Raw genomic sequence first — 19,786 nt, 5'->3', positions numbered from 1 at the left:
GGTGTCTTCCTGTGCAACTTGACACAGCTAGGCTTTGACGGCAGGCCTCCACAAGGTCTACCCTTTTGATTCCCTTTAACTGAATTCTGTTCATCAATTGTTTTTTTTTTGGTTTGTTTTTTTTTGGTTTGTTTTTTTTTTGTTTGTTTTTTTTTTTTTTTTTGGAGTTTTTGCTGTTGCCTGTCCCTCATCTTCATAACTGGGCAGTGAATTAGAGAGTTAGGAATAAGCAAAGCAAGAGCAAAGTGTTGTTGATAAAATTGTTTTAACCTGTTTTTAATCAGTTGATTAAAAATCCCGTAGTTCAAGTGGCAGAACTTTGTAAAATAGGTGTCAGCGACTTTTTTGGGGGGCTTGTGTGTCTTCACTGTCAGGGTAAGAGAAATAATTAGACCCATCAAATCAACTGAAGCTTAAACTAAAAAAAACCTTGCAGGATGTTCAGGCAGGTTGATGAAACCCTTCCAGTGGTATGGGAAGAAGGATGTGCAGGTGAAAGTTGTGCTGTTGCAGCACTTGATGAAAAACCTGATAGGTCAAGTGGCAGAACTGTGGAATTGGTGTCAGTGACTTTTGGGGGGCTAATTATCAGGGAAATACAAAAATTTAGTCAAATGAAGCTTAAAAACAAAGTAAGAAAACCCCAGAAGGCCCTTTGCAGGATGCTCAGGCAGAATGAAGAAGCCCTTCCAACGGTAGGGCAAGAAGGATGTGCCAGGTGAAGTTTGTACTGTTGGAGTAGTTGATTAAAAATCTGATAGTTCAAATGCCAGAACTGTGGAATTGGTGTCAGTGATTTTTGGGGGGATTAGTGTCTCTAATTATCAGGGAAGTATAAAAAAATTAAAACCATCAAGTCAAATGTAGCTTAAAAACCAAGTGAAAAACCCCAAAGGCCCCTTGCAGGATGTTCAGGCAGGCTGATGAAGTTTTGGAATTGGTGTCAGTGGCTTTTTTGGGCTTGGTGTATCTTAATTGTCAGGGAAATAGAAAAAATTAGAACCACCAAGTCAAATGAAGTTTAAAAACAAAGTAAAAAAACCCTTCAGGATGTTCAGGCAGAACCTTCCAACGTGGTATGGCAAGAAGGATGTGCAGGTGAAGGTTGTATGCAAAGATTTTATTTATTCCTGCTGCTGTTCAGTTTTATTTGTGAGTACAAGGAAAAATGAGTATTTTTAGGAGTGAGGAAGAGGTGAACAGGACGCTGCAGAGGGCACAGCTGAAGTCACACCTGTAGAAAAGGAGTAGAAACCTCTACAGCATGAACCTGGTTCAGAGTTTAAGGTCCATGAATCCAAATGAGATATTTGAGCAGATAATGAGGGATAGGTGTGGCAAATTGCTGGAGGTGTCTGTCCTTTTCTTGACTCCAGGAAGTACCAGCTGGGGAAAAAAAAAATAGGACTTAAAGGTGAGGTCTGTCCTTAGTTTGTCCTCAGGCTTTTCATTTAACTTTGGTCACCTGGTGCTTTTGTAGAGTTAAACTAGACTTGCCATTCTGGTTAATGGATATTAAGCTAATAATAAGCTGGTTATTAAGCTAAATAAGTTCACTTATGGAAAGAATTTTGAAAGCAAAATTAGCATTTTTTGTTAACTGTCACCTGAAAGAAATATTAATGTGTTCCTATAGACTGTAGACATTTAACTAGGGTTCAGATCTGCCTCAGGAAAGTTAGCACTGTCTGATGTAAATATTCATCCTGTCAGCACTGTTAGGGGCTTTTGTAAGTATATTTTGTATTGTGAGCCTGGATCAGTTGCAGATGTGTCTAAAAATTTACAGCAGGGGCTGAAATCACTTCCTGGGAAGCATTTAGCTTAACAATGCTTTTTGCATGAAAATTCCCAGGATTTCATTTAGCTTTTCTGTCAGATAAGTCAATTTGCAGGTTAAAAATCTAGCTGATAAACTTTTGCTGCTGGCCATGGAGGGAAAAAAAATTACCCTGCCAACTTTCTGTAATCCATGTTTTGGTTTTTTGTTGTTTTTTTTTTTTTCTTGGTGCCCAAGATTTTGGAAGGTGACAGAATAGTTTACAGATGCAGGGATGTGCACGTGGAATCTCCTGGGCAGTGGGGTCAGGCAGAGAAGCAAAGGGCTGTAGGTTATGTCAAGATGAGAACAGCAAAAATGCCATTTTAATGCAATGTAGGTTGGGACAGTCTACATTGTGTTTTTTGTAATGAAACCCAAGTTTCCATGATCCCTTTGGTGGAAATGCTACTGATCCTACTTTGTGTAACAACTAACCATTTTAAAGAGGAACTCTTATTCTCAGCCAAACTTTGAACTGTGAAAACTCGAGTTTACCTTTCAGGCATTTGATGTGATGTGTTTTTTTGGGTTTTTTTTGGTTTGTTTGTTTTTTTTTTCTTCCTAATCCACTGCAGATAAAGTGAAGGGGAAACTCCTCGTCCCCTTTTCTCTCCTGCCCATTCATGCTAATGGGGTTTTGCTAATTAAAGTTCTTTGATATCATCACAAACTCCTTTCCCTGTTACTGTGAGTTGGCAGTAGGGACAAATGGGCAGAGGGAAATGGCCTTTTTACTGATTTCTGGGCAAACATAACGGGTTCCATAGGAAGGAATTCCTGAAAGGTAAAATGATTTCCAAGAGCTTATTCACATTTTTTTTTTAAATTGTTCTTTGACTGAGCACAAAAGTTCATCTTTAAATAGTAGAAAATAGCTGCCATATTGGGGTGGGTATTGAAATAAAATAAACCTGTGGGTTGTCTTGCTGTTCCTAAAGTAACACACCAGTGAAGTTTGGGAAATACTTTTCTTTAGGAAGTGCCAGTGTCAGGACATGTGATGCTAAGGCAAGATTTCTTTTTTTCCAGCTCTTAGAGGAACAATAGGAAGCTTGAGACACCATCCAAGCTGCTAAATATTTTAGGAGCCTGGTTGTGTTAATACTCAGACATAGGAGCAGTCATTTATGATGCAAATTCATATCTGGCTGCTGCTTCTCCAGATACCCAAAATTGTATCTGCCAGAGGGCTTGTCATTATTGGTTTTCCCCCCTCCTGGTGTGAGCATGATCAAACAGCAGGACATAGTATAGCCAAGAATAAACCAAGAAAATACAATGCATGAAACCTCAGTAAATGGGTGAATAGACGTATATTTTTAATAAAATATCGTTAGCTTAATAATCTTGAAGCCTTAGATGTTAAGTGTGAATGTCTGATTGAATGAGAGTCCTGAAAGCTGGTTAGTCCTACAGTAATGTACTCACATTTTGTTCTTCTCCAATTTCAGTATTATGGGCTGCAAATCTTGGAAAATGTGATAAAAACAAGATGGAAGATTCTTCCAAGGAACCAGTGCGAAGGTAGGGAGGGATTTTTCTTCTCCTCATAACTTTGGGTATTAACTGAGATTCAGACTGTCAGTCCCTGTGTAAGTAATTTTCAGCTTCAAACACAATTTTAGTGACTTTTTGTCCTGTTGTAAGATTCACCTGAGCTTTTCTGGATGATGAAATGACATCTTTTTGTGATTGTGGTCTCAGTGGGGTGGTGAGCACCTGAAATTCTGTAAGTTTGGGAAAAAGGTGTGACTGATGGTTTTGAAACATCTGAGGTGAGCTGCTGGTTTGGAGGTAGAGGCTTTGATTTTTCTGTTCTTGGCACAGGAGGTTTCCTTCAGCCTCTCTGGGCTGTGTGTGCAGCCCCAGCAGGGTTCTGTCATGTCCTGGTGGGCTCTGGGCTCCACCTGGGAGCATGTGTAGATCTGTGTAACCTTTTTGAGTTATTTTAAAATAGAAACACTAGGGAAATGCACAGTTTTACCTATTAATGGTCACTCATCCTAGGCAGTGTGATTCTCCAAAGTTGGTTTTAGTGCATGTGAGTGTATATACAGGTCATGTATAGATTGCTGTAATTGGTGCATTGTAGGGTGATTAACCTGCATTCTCCCATCACTGCAAGGAATCTGGAAGTCTTAAAATAAATACTGTTTAGTTTGTGGATTTTTTTTTTACCTCCCTCATAGGTTGCAGTGTGTGCTGGCTTTTAGCTGTTGGCTGTAGTAAATGGAGGTGCCTCAGTGGTACAGGATTGGTGCTTATTCAAATGGTTTTGTGCCAAGTCATCATCACTTGGACTTCAAAACTGCTTTAAATTCGTGATATTGAATGTTGTCACCATTGTATACTTGGCTTTTTATTAAAGGCTGCTTTTGGAACTCACTAAAGTTACTCCAAATCTCTTGTGTTCTGCTATGAGCTTTTATTAAATTTTTACTGCCAGTGCTTAGGTCCTGAATTATATTATTTAAAACAGAAGAGTAAATGGTGATGAAAATATGTGTAGAGAGAGGCTTTCACATTTTTGTGCTTGCTGCTCACCTATCCCCCCATCCCACAGATAAAGGGTAGCTCTCTTGGAAAGCAAAAGTGAAAGTGGAGTTTCCATTCATTCTACTGTTTGACCGGAAGGTTTCTAGGGAACAGCTTCAACTGAGGCTCAAGACACTACTGTGCCCTTTTGAGACACTAAAACAGCACCTTAGTTAACTAAAGTTAACTCTTCTCTGTGCTTTTAATAATTAGAGTGTCTCAACTTAGTAGTATCTGGTTGCCCTCCTGACTCTGAGCACTTAGTTTCAGCATCTGGAAGTTGTTTTTTGCTGGGGTAGCAGAGCAGGAAGAAAGGAAGGAGTTGTGGTAGAATAGTTGACAGAGAGATGTTCTTACTTGATAGTTTGGAACTGAACAAGTGCCAGATCCAGGATGTAATGCAGGAATTCTAGTCTTAGAGACACTCAAGTGCATAGAATAGCTGAGAAGTGGTGGTGGATGAGATCAAGAACTGTCATAACCAGAGCTTGATATGTTACAATGCAAAATAAAGTTACTGTCTGTAGCTGTGCAATCAACTGGGGGTATTTTATTCTTAACTTCTCCTGACTTCCATGCCTCCAGAGGGGAAAAAAATCCTTCCTGCTGTTTTAGGGGAACTGGGTCAGCTGGGTTTTGCTCGTGTGGTTTGTCTTGTACATCAGCAGAAGAAGAACCAAATGTGTTTTGTGTGCTGTGGCATTTGATCCATCCTGGCCTCAGTGATGTGGGAGGCAGATTCTGTTCCATCTCTAATCCAGTTTAATCTGATCTGTGGTGGTGGTTTTTTGATTTTTTTTTTAATTATTATTTTTATTTTTGGCTGATGGTACTGGCTGGTACAAAAGAACTGCTGCAGAGCTCATTCAGGTGGTTTGATTACCTGGCAGATTGTAAATTGAGGTTTCCTTGACTCCAGTTGTTCTTTGGTTGACAAGATTTTCCTGTTTGAAGTGTAACTAATGAAATGTGTGTGCAGGAAACTGAAACTCAGTCTGACAAAGGAATGCTCAGTGACAAAGGAAATCATGCAGGGTTCAAATCTGTTAGTTTTACCTCATATCTTAATTTATAAAAGATGTCTTCTACATGTCTGTTTGATTTGTGTAGTAAATGCACATGACAAATCTTCTTGGTTAGGATGAAAGTAAATGCATTTATGAGAAAAATGCTGTTTCCCCTTTGTGGTCTTTAGGAGTTGAAGTCAAGAGCAGAACTGAATTAAAGCGTCAGTGAATGAAAAAAGTTTTTGAAACAACTTTCCTGAAACTCACTGGGGGAAATAAAACAATGTTGTTAGTTACAGAGCCTGAACTGTAACTTTATTTTTAGATTTTTTTGTTTGTTTGTTTTTCTCAGCCATACCTTGGGTTGTTCATCAGAATGACTTGAGTTTAGCCAGAGGTTTATTGCTGCTTCTGTCTGAGTGCTGGGAGGTTTCAGCTTCCAGCCTGGAATTCCAGGTGCAAGTAGGAAAGTGCTTTCTTCAAATGTGTTCTTTAGGTTTGAAACTCAGTTCTGAAGCTTGCTTTTTATTTTAAAACACCTCTTGGTCTTGAGCTTTTGTGGCCCTGCTGCCTTTTTAAACTTGAGTGAAAAGTTGTTCTGTTGCTCAGGTATCGTTGTTTGAGAATTGTAAAAGTTCATTTGTATCTTTCTATGACTATAAAGCAGGAACTGGGCAGAACAATCAGTTTACAATTCTAAAATACTGACGTGATTACTCTGCTTTTTGTTCTTGATTTATTTTTTTTTTTGTTTGTTTGCTTTTGGAGTTGGCAGTTTGAGCCAGTGGGTTTTGTAGACAAAAGTGGAGTTAAAAGGGTAAAATTCAGTGAGATCAGATGCCTGGCCTGCATGTTCAGCCTTGAGACAAGACCAGAGTGATGGGTTAGACTTGATTTTGTGATTTATTTAGTCCTCCAGGGAGTGCTTGGAATGGCTCTCACATGTACACAAATGATGTCATGTGGTTTTCATTCAGGCCTCGCTCAGGGAGTGACATATTCCAGAACATCCCAAACAGTGCTGAACTTGGCTTGTTTCCAGGGTATTGTGCCATCACTGCCAAAGTTCTCACTTTATTGAGGTGATATGAAATTGCTTTAAACTCTGATATCCTTTGGAGTCAATTGTTGCATAATACTCACAAAGGATGGCATTTATTAAAGTGCTGTGGTCTCAAAAGGATTTTGTGACAGTGTGAAAACCTGCCTGGGAATAAAGGAATCCTGGTCCTCAGTTCAGTGATACATTTCATTAATCCTGCATTGTGAAATGAAATTCTGTTCCTGTGAACAGAGGGAGAGCTTGTCTGGAGTGTTTGGAGTTGCAGTGGATAAGCACTTCTTCATTATGAAACCCAAATTGCTTGTACAACTTCTCACTTGCTTTTCTTTTTTTTTTTAGTTTTTATTCATTTCAAAATGAGAAGTGTTCAGAGAGAGGCAGTTCAGTGTCTCCCAGGAAGGCCCTGGAGTTGAGAGTGAAGCTTTTTGATGTAGTGGAAGCTGCTGTAGAAGAGGTTTTTTTCTGTGGAGTGATTGGATATTTTAATGGAAATTTCTGGCCTGGCTTCGTGAAGAGATGATTTTTAATTCTCTGTGTAATGAAGGGGGAATGAGCTACATGGCACTTCTGTGTCTGTGTGGGAAGACAGACTCTTTTCCAGAGTTTTCATGACTTTGCTGTTTTAAAGCAAAGAGATTATGGCTTGATTTGGTTCACCACTAAGGGGCAAAGATGGTTTTTGGGACAACACGGGAAAGCATTGTTCAAGACTAAAAATAAGAAATGTGGTATTTTAACCACATTTGGGGACTCTTTAAACAGCTTAGTGTAAGTGTGAATGCATACAAACATCCCCAGAGGGGGCAACTCGGCTTCAGCATTTGAAATTCTAATTTTGGTTGCAAAATAACGCCGGGTTACGTTGCCCACCTGCTTCATTTATGCCTATTATTCTTCAGTATAAGCAGAGAATTTATTAATTTTAGTAAATTAGCGTGAAAATTAGTGTGAACTCATATCTGCAGCACCAACCAGAGGAATTTTCAACACTTGTGAAGTGTTTGTGCTCCGTAGAAAAGGTTGTGTGTGAGTTCATGGCTACCTGCTGTGTTTGGGCACAGCAGGAACTCCTGTGCTCAGGGTGCAGAGGGTACATGAGATGTCATTGCTTCTCAGAGCACATCCAAAGGTTAAACTGTAGGATATTCCTCAAGTTTAGACCCCAGAAGTTGCTGATGTTGGATATGCTGATGTTCCTCATTGTCCCAGCTCAGCTCAAACCGTTGCACAGCTCGGGCTCACCTGGGAAAACAACTTTCCCTCTGGGAAGTTTTCAGTTTTAGTGCATGTTTGCATTTCTGGAGACAAGGAACTTTAACAGAAGGACTTCAGTGTCTAATGTACATCCAGGAATGTTCTTGAGTTCATGTCCTTGCTCTATCCTCCCTTTTTTTTTTTTTGTACTTTGTACTCAAGTACTTCTCGTGCTTCACTTATTAGAAAATGCCACCAGTGGGGTGACAGTGACCATGTCCAGCCTTTCTGATAATTGGGACATATTTTGATGATCTGCTGTTGATAAAGATGTTCCTCACCTGGGCACTTCCCTGCCAGCTTAGCTGAGTTTAAGAAAGGTTTTAACTGCTGAACTTTCTTGTTAACTCTGTTTTTTTCTCAGTTTAGCCCTTGAACTTGAGCAGGTGGTAGAACTGCCAGTTCTCTTGCAGTGAAAGTTTTGGAATGGGAAACAGGATCTGCTCCCTTTGCTTGCAGGTTGTTGTGAGTTCAGTGCAGTTGTAACATCAGCTGGTCTTTGAAGAACATTAAGCGTGCCCTGGGTGTTGTGGCTGGTGTGTTGTGTTTTATTGTTTTATTGGAAGATCTGTTTTCCAGGAATGTCTCTGTCTCTTCCTGTTTGGCTCAGGGAAGGGTCTGAACTTGGCAGTTGTGTTGTTGCCACCTTCAAACTCGTTCAGCTGCCTGTGATGGAAGGAGACCTTCTAGGCAGTGGTTGTGTGGCTGGTGCATGTGCTGGGCCTGCCTCCCTAAAATAGCACTTCCCTTGAAGTTCCCAAAACACTTTCAGCACATCCCATGGACCTCTACCCTGGAGCAGTTTTTTTTTTGGATGTGTCCTGCTGAAAAATGGTAATGAGCCTGCGTGTTGATTTTTGTCAGAACACAAAGCTGACCTATATTTGTTCTGCCGAGAATTACCTTTCCTATGGGATCATAAAGAAATGAGTTATTAAATGTGGAGCAGGAACCACTTGAGGTAAAAAAAAAAAAAAAAAAATAGAAAATTACATTTAAGCCAAAAAGAGCATTAGAGAATTGGATAGCTGCTGCTTTTAAGGGATTAGGAATATGACTTTGCTCGTTGGAAGACCTCAGCAGCCTGCAGCGTAAAAAGGAGCAAACTTTCTAGGTTGTCTTTTGAGCTGTGGGGACCATTTTTACTTTTATTTTTATTGTCTTGATGGACAAGCTGTGGAGCAGAGCAGCTGTTTGTGTCTGCTGGTCTCAAGGCCAGATCAGTGGTAACATAATATTCAAATTGTTCCTGAACAGCACAATTCCATTGATGCAGCAAGATGGAAAATAACATAAATTAGCAGTCAGAACTCTAAGAACAATATTAACTTTTTAATTCCTTTTTGAAATGCAAAGAGTTGCAACAGTAGGTTTCCCTTAGTGGTTTGGCAGACAGTTATAACAGTTTAGTTTCTGGCTCTGCAAACCTATTTTCATCCTATTTTTGGTAGCTTTCATATCTCATTTGTGAATTGCTGTAATGCTTCAGCAAAGTGTGTTGATTTTTTAGCTTTAAAACACTAGAACAGGCCTATGATGTCAGACTAGTGCTTGGTAATAACTCTTGCCCAGGGACTGACAGTGCTACTTATTTTATTAATAACTGGAGTACTGTGAATTGATCCCAGTTGATGATGATGAATACTTTCATTTGTAATTGGAACTACCTGCAGAACAGCTCCTGTCTGGTTCCTATCTAACGCCTCAAAGTCTAGATCTGGTTTTGCCAGATTTCATGGGAATGCAATTACTAAACTGTCTCTTTTAATCCTCTTGCTTAGGCCTGAAATGCAAAAAAAAAAAATAAATAAAAAATTACTAAATTTGCTGAAGTCTTAGACAAGTTTTTAAAACTTAACACAGTGGATTATGCCTTCAACATAAGGCACTTTTACAGTGACAGTTTTTTCTGGAATCTTCAACATGTTGCCTGCATGAGTCAGTTGACTGTCTTGCTGGAGAAATGATTGAAACCAGATTTTTGGGTTCATGGATTTGATTGGCAAAACAGCCACCTATTCTGGGATGTCGCTTCCTTATGGCAAGAAAACACTTGCCCGGTTCGAAGGGTTTAATCCCCGCTGTGCTCAGATGGGTCGTGGGGTCAGAGCTGGGTTGGAGTGGAACTGCTGGAATATTCACCAAGGTCGTGACTCCAGATCCTCCTTTCCTTGGGAGTCACGTGGTTTTGGGATGAAAAGTCACTTGGAAAGCCGTTGTTTCCATGGCTGCAGTATTTGAGAGGTTAATGGTGAGGAGGGACCTGAGCATTAGGTGGCAAAATGAAACCTCAGACCATGTAGCTTCTTACCGTGGTGGGTTTTTTTGGTTCTGTGGTGGACCTGAAAACTCTAAAATCATTTAAAAACACCTTTGGAAGAACTATAACCAAATAAGTGATGTGTAAACAAACAAACAAAAAAGGCAATAAACTAGAATTCACTAATTTTGTACATCCAAAATATCCTCTGGCAGAATTGGTAAAGGTGAATTTTTTTTCATTTAGCTCCCTGACACGTACAAATATGGTCCTGACAGGGGTTTCTTTTTAAAAATGCAAAGGGTCTGAAATCAGAAATGTTTGTAACTACATCAGTGATATGTGGCATTGTTGAAAATAAATTCCTACCTCTCCTGCAGGTATTAAAAAATATGTTGTCGGCCTAATTATCAAGACCTCATCTGACCCAACATGTGTAGAAGTAAGTGAATCCTTCTGAGGGGAGGGCGAGGGAGGGGAGTATTGGGCATAACCTGACTGGTCTCTTCTCTCCTGCAGAAAGAGAAAGTGTATATTGGCAAACTGAATATGATCCTTGTTCAGGTGAGCTGGAGTTCAGAAAACTTTGAATTTTGCTGTTAAGTCCCTCCCTTTGGCACATGTGTCTCACCTTTGGCTGCTTCGCTTTACAGATCTTGAAACAGGAATGGCCCAAGCACTGGCCGACCTTTATAAGTGACATTGTGGGAGCCAGCAGGACTAGTGAGAGCCTTTGTCAGAACAACATGGTCATCCTCAAACTCTTGAGTGAAGAGGTGTTTGATTTTTCCAGTGGCCAGATCACTCAAGTAAAAGCTAAGCATTTGAAAGACAGGCAAGTATATACATTTAAGCTTAATTAACAGGGCAGACCTTGTGCTTGCTGCTGTTTCAGTTGCTCTCACTTTGTGTGAACACCTACAGATGTCTAATTCCATTTCAGAGAGCTGGTTTTTCTTTAAAGCAGGGATGTCTAACTATTGTACAGCCAGGGATTTCTACCTTGTTGCAAGCAGCATCTGTTGACTGATGGTTCCTCCCCTTCTAACAGATTGTATTCCCTAAGCCAGAATTTGCAGGCACAGGCTTCAAGCTACTTCAAAATGTGCATTATTACCATGAAAGTGGGTAAAAGCCAGGTGGCTTGTGAATGCAAGACATAGGTCTTCAGGACCTGTTTTGTGTGCATATATATATATATATTTTGATTTATGATGTGGCAGTGCTTAATTTTTAATTTATATTGTTTTTTACAGCATGTGCAATGAATTCTCTCAAATATTTCAGCTGTGTCAGTTTGTGATGGTAAGTGATATTTCTTTACTGATGTTTTTAAAAACTCTGCCCCCTCTCCTGCCAAACAGTGTCACAATGTCATAAACACTGCTGGTCCTTTACAGGAAAACTCCCAAAATGCTCCCTTAGTCCATGCAACTTTGGAAACTTTGCTACGATTTCTGAACTGGATTCCTCTGGGATATATATTTGAGACCAAGTTAATCAGCACACTAATATACAAGGTACTCTTGCAAAAAAAAAAAAAAAAAGGATTCCTTTTAACTTTTTTTATTTCATTTTTTTTTGAGTGCAACACTTCTGTGACGCTCTTTATTTTGCTTTTCTCAACAGTTCTTAAATGTTCCCATGTTTCGAAACGTCTCTTTGAAGTGCCTCACAGAGATTGCAGGGGTCAGTGTAAGCCAATATGAAGAACAATTTGTAACACTTTTTACACTGACCATGATGCAGTTAAAACAGGTAATGGGTTTTTTTTATAAATCTCTCTTTGACTGCCCCAAAAACCGGTTTCTGTAAAACCTACTGCAGTTGACAGGTTTACATCCATTACATCAGATTTCCTGATAGGACAAGTATTGTTCCTCACTGGTATTTGTGGTGTGATCAGAAGATGCTGAGTGTGTTTTTGTGACTAATTTGCAGCTATATTGTTTTGATTAACTAATTAATTTTGAGCACTTGGGCTGTCTGGTGCAGAAAGTGGAGAGAGGCACAGCAAAATGTGTTTCTTAAGGCTTAAACTGACCCAACGCTCTGCAAGTTGCTGTTTAATTTTTGGAACATCTATCATATAAAACCATACATGAAATTTTATATAATTTGATGATTCCCCTCTGAGCAGTTCAGATTCAGGTACACGAGTCAGTAACTTTCCTCACTGTATTTGCATCACAAGTAGATGGTTAAAGGGGTTTTTTGACAGTTTTTTCCTCTCTTTGCAATGCTGGGAGGTTCTGCATGAAAAACAGAAGGTCTTTTTATTTTTTTTTTCTCAAAAGAGCAAAATATTTGCTGATTACACAATAGTTCTTCTGTATAAAAAGGGAAATTCTTGATTGTGCCTCCATCCTTTTTGTTAGATGCTTCCTTTAAATACCAATATCCGACTTGCTTACTCGAATGGCAAAGATGATGAACAGAACTTCATCCAGAATCTCAGTTTGTTCCTCTGCACCTTCCTCAAGGAACATGGTCTACTTATAGAGAAAAGATTAAATCTGAGGGAAACACTAATGGAGGTGAGTTCCTTGCTTTATCCAGCTTAAAAATGTAAGCAAGTGTGTTTTCACACTCACTGCAATTTTTAAATCATCGTACTCAACCCTAACCCTTAGTGAATTTGGTTGCAAATATCAAACTGTAGCTCATTTAGAATTGAGGGGGTATCACTTTTTTAGTTTAAAAGAACAACTGCCAGCAGTTCCCAGATAATTCTCAAATTGGCAGGTAGTAAGTGTTCAAAGTAACTGGGAATCAGGTGAGCACAGCTCAAGGCTCAGGTTGCTGCTGTATTAGAAAGACCTGTTTAAATGCCTGAAGCTCTTGCATGTCCTTTGCAATTGTGTGCAAATCAAAGTGCAGTTTTTAGGTATTGGCCTCCTTCCTCGTCAGCATAACTGTGTTAAATTCTTCTTTAAAACAGGTATTCATGAAGCTTGATTCTCAACAACTGTAGTCTTGTTTGGGATGTTGTAATGTTTAACAAAGTACTTAGGCTGACCTAAAATGGCTGCAGATTTAACTTGATACATTCTGGTATAACAGAACCTGGTACAGGTCATTCTAACCTGTTTATTCCTGCACTTTGGATGCACTAGATCTCCTGAAGTTGTTCCACAGATTCATTGGACTGGTGAAGGAAGCTACATCAGTTATTTCAAGTGAAATTACCAAGAGGAATTGATGTGTATAAAATGAATGTATGGCTGTTTTAAATCCCTCTCTTGATGCTCGATAAGATCTTTATCTTCTAAAACACTGCAAGTTGTTCTAGTACCTAAGCTGTGAAAATGTCTTCAGATTTTATCACCAGGGAACTGAAAAATAAGCTTAGGCAAAAAATGTTTGTCTGTGTAGCTCTGATTTCTATGGTTGGTGTCTCAGCTTGTCAGAATTGCATCGGTGGCTTTCCCCTCTCAGCCCGCTCTCGTTGTTCTGTCTGTAAAGAAGTTGAAAGTGTCCTGGCAGCTGACTTCTGTGGGAAGCAAAGGAGCAGTATTGCAGGGTAAAAGGATCCAGAACAAAGCAGCAGTAATAGTGTTGAGAATAGCAATCCCTGACACCAGCTGTTGAGGGCTTTGAGGCTCTGGCAATGCCCTGCAGAAGCTCCAGAGGCCACGGGTTTGATAATTTCCAAACAGGCTGCTTTGGTGATGGCATTTTTTAAGATGTCTTTAGGCTCCTTCAGTTCTAAGAGATCTGTACGTGCTTTGAAAATAACAATAATTGACAGAACTCCTTGTTTGTGACTTGCTCTGCCAGTCACGACTCTGACTTGTAAGTAATGTCATTGCAGTGCTGCTGCCTCTTCTTCCAAACTCTTGGCATTTTATCAGGATTGGGGATCACTGAACTTGAAGCAATGTGGATAAATAATCAGTAATGGGCTCTTTAAACCACACTCTTTTCCAGGCTCTTCATTACATGTTGTTGGTATCAGAAGTTGAAGAAACTGAAATTTTCAAGATTTGTCTCGAATACTGGAACCATTTGGCTGCTGAGCTCTACAGGGAAAGTCCGTTCTCAACGTCCGCTTCTCCGCTGCTTTCGGGGAGCCAACACTTCGATGTTCCTCCAAGGAGGCAGCTTTACCTGCCTGTTTTGTCCAAGGTAATCCAGGCTTAAGGAAAGGCACTGGAAAGGTCCAGATACTGTTGGTGAAGTAAAGATTTTTGCCTCGTGCAAGGAGCGACCTGAGAAAACTCCCCTTTCTTTGGGTAGTCGGTAGTTGCTTCAACTCTAGTTCTGTAATCAGCTGCAATTGTGAAAATACTTAAGGTGACACCACTGTATAACAAGAGTTAGTATGGTGTTTCAGCTTTTTTAAGATACTTAAAGTAAGACTTAATTTTAAAATAAATCAGTGTTAAACGGTTTCTTTTAACAGAAAGGCTGGAGTTGTTACACTTGGAGTGAAAACCTCTGCGTTTGGGAAAAGTGATCTTTAAAAGACCCCTACTATGACATATGCATTTTGAATCTAAAAAGTTTATCTACTTCACAGGTTGGGGTTTTTTAACTACCCAGCTTGTTCATGGAGAGAGAGAGAGAGAGAGAAGTCAGCAGATTCCATTCTTAAAGGCTCGTTAGTTGATATTTCTCTGTAGAATTTGTGTGTGAGCTGGATATATAACCTTTTATATGGTTGAGACTGCCTGGCCAGAGTGCTCTGTAAACACTTGTGGAAACTCTGGGAATGCTGTGAGTGCTTTTGTGTGAGAGCTGGATTCCCTTTTCTCTGCCCCCAGGTCCGGTTGCTCATGGTGAGCCGCATGGCCAAGCCTGAGGAAGTCCTGGTTGTGGAGAACGATCAAGGAGAGGTAGTTCGGGAATTCATGAAGGACACAGACTCCATAAACTTGTATAAAAACATGAGAGAAACGTTGGGTAAGTGGACTGGCTGGAATTTGTGCCTGTGGATTGCAGGGATCGTTTAGGGGGGTTTTGGGGTAAGTAAAAAATGTCAGAGTCCCAACTGACACTTGAGGGAGTGAGGGGAGTAGAGTTTTCAGATATTTAGGACACCAGACTTACACACTAAATATTTTTTATCAAGTGCAAATGGGAACACTGAGTGTTTAATAACAGATTTTTGCACTGGGAGTGTTTGTGGGAAAGCTGAGGGGGATGCAAAGTGTATGTGGATTTTCTTATTCTCACCCTTGTCCTTTTGGTGCAGGTGCAGCCATTGTGAGGTTAATTGTTCTAATTCTTCTAATTGTCCACATTTTCATATGGAATGTGAAAAACTCTAGTACTATTGTATTAAACATTTGATTTATTGTATTAAAACAATTACTGTATGTCCTGAGCCTTGGTTGTATTTCCAGATACAGGATTATTTATATGAAAATGCAGATTTGGTTCATATTGCTTATCGTGTATTATCTTGTAAGATTCACTTTAAAAAAAAGGGAGAATGTGGTGGAAGCTGTTTTCTGTGGTCCAGTAAAAATCTATTTCTGAACCTGGCCTTAAATTGCTCTTGACTTGCTGGGATTTAGAATTGTATATTGGAGACACTAATCCTATTAGGGGCTGATGCAAGTGTCTGAGTTGTGATACCTGAATCTTCCACCTGGGCCTGTTCAGGAGCATCAGCTCCATGTTATCCGTGGGTTATTGCACCAGCAGGCTTGGTAACACTGAAATAAAGAGGCTGTTTAATGTCCCCCCGTAGGAAGCCAATCCCATATTCCCTATAGACCATCAGTACAGATGCCTTTGGGTAATAATTTAACTGCTGATTTGACTGGTATGTGAGACATTCATTGATTTGCACTTTCCACATTGTTCTGAGGGATCTCGGCAAAGCATCACACGCAGGCAAACTCAATAAAATTTACTGTCCATCTTTAAAACACAGTTTCAACAAATTTGTGTTTAAATTATTATCCAGTTTTGTCCCGAGTTCAGCAGAGGAGCATTGCAATTGCCTGATAGTTTCACTGTATTTTTATTCAGCTGCTTACAGAGTTACGGTCCAATTGCTGCTTTAAAATGTGCCCTGTTCCACGCTGATGTCTTGCAGTTTATCTTACACACCTGGACTATGCAGACACAGAACGAATTATGACTGAAAAGCTTCACAATCAAGTGAATGGGACAGAGTGGTCGTGGAAAAACCTGAACACCCTGTGCTGGGCCATCGGCTCCATCAGCGGCGCGATGCACGAAGAGGATGAGAAGAGGTTCCTGGTTACAGTAATTAAGGTATCCTGGAACAGAACCAACAGCTTGGTCACACTTCAGAGTCCGTGCTCAAGAAACCAAGTGTACAGAAACACTGCTCTGTGTTCTTAGAAAGCTGCCTTGTAAATGCAGGGTGATGAGAATAAATAGGTGGGAGATCTTCTGTCCTGAATTTGGGGCTGATAAATTTGTTAGCCATGAAGAATGCCTTGATCCAAACAGCCTTTTCCGTGGGGTGAAGTTTAGTTCACGATGAAATGTTTTTCTTTAGGGATGCAGAAGAGCTGGAAAGGGATTATTGATGAAATACAGGAGAGTGGCACAATAACCCACTATTTTAACTAGCCTAGCACCATGCTCCTTTGCTGTCTTCTGTATATTCATTAATAAAACTCAAATATTTGTAAATATGTGCATAATATTTTTACAAGAGTAATGGACCTTTAACAGGTCATCTGAATTCATACAGAAGATTTAGTTTAATATCTTCTGTTTGATGTGAAGTGTGTATTTTATTGCTATCAACCACTCAGACAGTATTGAGGACTGTGAGGCTTGTGAAACTCCCCCCTGAAGGAATCTTTAGTTACATGTAAAATGGAGATTCTGTAGTTTAAAATACAATGATCTGGGTTTGTCTGAAACTGAAATGATTTCATCACCCCAATCTTAAACCACTCATTTGTTTTTTTTTTTTCTTAATTTGGGTTTTGAACTTGATTATGGCAACCACTTTAATGTAGCTCCTTAGAGGATTTTATGCTTAAAGTGCTTTTAATTGAACTGGACAAACTTGAGGAGGAAACCAAGAATCTATTGTGTTGCAGGATCTCCTGGGACTGTGTGAACAAAAGCGAGGAAAGGACAATAAAGCCATTATTGCATCAAATATAATGTATATAGTAGGTCAATACCCTCGGTTTTTGAGAGCTCACTGGAAATTCTTGAAGACAGTAGTCAACAAGCTGTTCGAATTTATGCATGGTAATTATCTGGGGTTTTTTCTTATTTGTTGTTATAATTATTAAAAAAAAAAAGCCTATACATAGACACGTGTAGGGGAGAAAACACAAAGCAATAACTGCCTTGCTCTGATTTAGAAACCCACGATGGTGTCCAGGACATGGCTTGTGATACCTTCATCAAAATAGCACAGAAATGCCGCCGGCACTTTGTCCAGGTGCAGGTGGGGGAGGTGATGCCATTTATTGATGAAATCTTGAACAACATCAACACAATCATCTGTGACCTTCAGCCACAGCAGGTATGTTTTGGTTCAGTGGGGTGGGTGATTCCTAAAGTCTAATGGAAAGGTGCTTCTTAGGGAAAGGCAGGGGGTTTTCCAGTGATGAATTATATTCCTTAGGTTTTTGTTAGGGGACAAATAGCCCAGGTTGCTTTGAGATGTTACTTGGAAATGCTTGGAAGTGGAATTTTAAGTGTCATTTAGTTGGAATTTTTGAGTTCTGGAATGTTTTAACCTGAAAAGAAGACATTGAATCGAACTCAGTGCTTCTGCTTTGGGAAAGAGCAATACTATAACAGTATATTTGGACAGTGGTTGTATTTTTGAAGGAGGGGGTGAGGACTAAGCCAAAAGGGAAGGGGAAATGTGTCCTGGAAGGGAGAATAGTGTTCACATGTGACACCCACTGAGATATTGCAATAACATACTGAAACTTCGGGCAGAGGGGATCTGGCATCTGGAAAAAAGCACTTCAGGAGTGATGGAAGCCAGTTTAAACATGTCTGGCTATGTTTAAAGTTTTTCCTTCCTCCTTTTTAACCTCCCTGCTTGCTGTGCTGCTGCTTCCCCCCCAGGTGCACACGTTTTACGAAGCAGTGGGATACATGATCGGGGCACAGACGGACCAGACTGTGCAGGAGCACCTGATAGAAAAGTACATGTTGCTGCCCAACCAGGTGTGGGACAGCATCATCCAACAGGCAACAAAGGTGAGCTCAGAAGTTCTGAATGTCTTCCATGTTCAGGTGAAAAGCTGCTAAATGTTTATTTTTGCATATTTTCACATGAAGTGCACAGAGCTGGGGTGGACTTCACAACAAGATGGCTAAAAACAGTCACTGACGTGACAATGAAAGTGCTGTTTTGAGAGAGGAGACTTAAATGACAAAATATTTGTTTAAATCTGATCGAAAGCACAGTTTTTTGTTACTGCACAGAGTAGATTTTTTTTTCCAGTAGATTTTTAAAGGCCTTTCACTTGGCTGAGTGGGTTTTCTTTTAGGATAACAGGCAAGTTATAATGCTAAAAATACTGTAAAGCACATCTTTACTTCTTACTTTTACATTCCATCTCTTTCAGTCTTCCAAAATACTTAAAGAACAGCAGTCTTGACACTGCACAAGAGACAATCCATTTGCAGTTAATCTAATTAAGAACCTGAAACTTCAGTGAGCTTGAGTTACTTTTTCTACTCTGACTTCCCTCTTAAAAAAAGACCATTTCCACTGCATTTCCTTTGGGCCACTTCCGTTTTCACCTTCTTAATCTCCTTAGGTTTTTTTCCCTTTCTGCAACTAGAGTAATGCTTTTACCACTGCAGCAAAAATACTTCTGCAGATGAGCAGAATGAAATAATTTCAAGTTTTATCCTGACTATGTTGTGGGTACTGGCAAATGCCATGAAATAAAGAGCAGTATATATATATATATATATGTAAAGTCCATGAATGTCAGTGATGTGTTCTTTAAGGCAGTGTATAAGACAAATTGTTTCAACTTCAGGCTTTTATATTGAAAGCCACAGGGCAGTTGTATTCACTAACCAATATGAACTCTTATTTTTTTTTTAACAGAATGTTGATATCCTAAAGGATCCTGAAACAGTCAAGCAGCTTGGTAGCATTCTGAAAACCAACGTGAGAGCGTGTAAAGCAGTTGGCCACCCCTTTGTGATTCAGCTTGGAAGAATTTATTTAGATATGCTGAATGTGTACAAGTGCCTAAGTGAAAATATTTCTGCAGCTATTCAGGCTAATGGTAAGAAATTCCAGGTTCTTCCTGAAAATGGGGGGTAATCTGTGTCTGCCATCAGGTTTCAAAGTACATCCCAATTAGGTTATTGTCACTGTTTGAATTTACTGTTTGGGATAATAGAAAAGAATTGGAAGTGCTTGCTTCAATCTCTTTGTTAACCAGTCGTTGTATTGAAATAAAGAACTCCCAGTTTTAGAGGGAGGAAAAAACATCTCTGAATGAGAAGGTTTAAGGAAGATTGAGAACAGTGGAGATGCTTACTTAGAATTAATAGGCATCTTGCTGAGACCAAGTAGTGTGTGTTCTTGGAGCTGACTCTGATTTTGAGTGTTAAAAGCCTCTCTGTAAATAGAATCTCAGCCATTTCCTCAGAAGCTGTTGGCAGGTTTTGTACCAGACTCTGCTGCTCCCGAGCTGCGTTGCAGAATTGTGAGTGAAGAGGCCTCAAAAGTCAGGATAAACCAGGCTTTCAGTCACAGAGGAGGAATTATCAATTACCTCACATAGCTATTTTTACCAGATAAATAAGGGCCTGTGGTGTCTCAGCAGAAGGTGCTTCTGTGGTGGTTCATTACGAGATGAAATGAGTCAGTTGTTGAGTTCTGTGTTCCGAGCGGTTCTCAGGCCGGTGCA

At 39.8% G+C, this 19,786-nt stretch overlaps 1 protein-coding gene and 1 long non-coding RNA gene across 4 annotated transcripts in view; one reads left to right on the top strand and one right to left on the bottom strand.

Annotated features, from left to right (window-relative positions):
- The window catches only part of LOC108500651, a 190,385-nt gene that overhangs the window by 53,145 nt on the left and 117,454 nt on the right, over nucleotides 1-19,786 (bottom strand). Inside the window, exon 2 of the long non-coding RNA XR_001875935.1 lies at nucleotides 1,466-1,471. This is a non-coding gene — a long non-coding RNA (uncharacterized LOC108500651). The remainder of the gene's footprint in view (nucleotides 1-1,465; nucleotides 1,472-19,786) is intronic.
- Nucleotides 1-19,786, top strand: part of XPO1 (exportin 1) — a 34,438-nt gene that overhangs the window by 9,335 nt on the left and 5,317 nt on the right. For all 3 annotated transcript variants that reach the window (XM_017821757.1, XM_017821759.1, XM_017821758.1), the window contains exons 4-18: nucleotides 3,274-3,346; nucleotides 10,322-10,383; nucleotides 10,461-10,505; nucleotides 10,595-10,776; nucleotides 11,198-11,246; nucleotides 11,342-11,461; nucleotides 11,571-11,699; nucleotides 12,320-12,478; nucleotides 13,872-14,069; nucleotides 14,708-14,846; nucleotides 15,991-16,172; nucleotides 16,979-17,135; nucleotides 17,252-17,415; nucleotides 17,973-18,107; nucleotides 18,973-19,156. In XM_017821757.1, the coding sequence (XP_017677246.1) occupies nucleotides 3,274-3,346; nucleotides 10,322-10,383; nucleotides 10,461-10,505; nucleotides 10,595-10,776; nucleotides 11,198-11,246; nucleotides 11,342-11,461; nucleotides 11,571-11,699; nucleotides 12,320-12,478; nucleotides 13,872-14,069; nucleotides 14,708-14,846; nucleotides 15,991-16,172; nucleotides 16,979-17,135; nucleotides 17,252-17,415; nucleotides 17,973-18,107; nucleotides 18,973-19,156 (1,978 nt within the window). The remainder of the gene's footprint in view (nucleotides 1-3,273; nucleotides 3,347-10,321; nucleotides 10,384-10,460; nucleotides 10,506-10,594; nucleotides 10,777-11,197; nucleotides 11,247-11,341; nucleotides 11,462-11,570; nucleotides 11,700-12,319; nucleotides 12,479-13,871; nucleotides 14,070-14,707; nucleotides 14,847-15,990; nucleotides 16,173-16,978; nucleotides 17,136-17,251; nucleotides 17,416-17,972; nucleotides 18,108-18,972; nucleotides 19,157-19,786) is intronic.

Source organism: Lepidothrix coronata, unplaced genomic scaffold, assembly GCF_001604755.1.
Source record: "Lepidothrix coronata isolate B3197 unplaced genomic scaffold, Lepidothrix_coronata-1.0 Scaffold92, whole genome shotgun sequence".
NCBI lineage: Eukaryota > Metazoa > Chordata > Aves > Passeriformes > Pipridae > Lepidothrix > Lepidothrix coronata.
The sequence above is the reverse complement of the archived record's forward strand: the minus strand, read 5'-3'. Positions and strand labels throughout refer to the sequence as shown.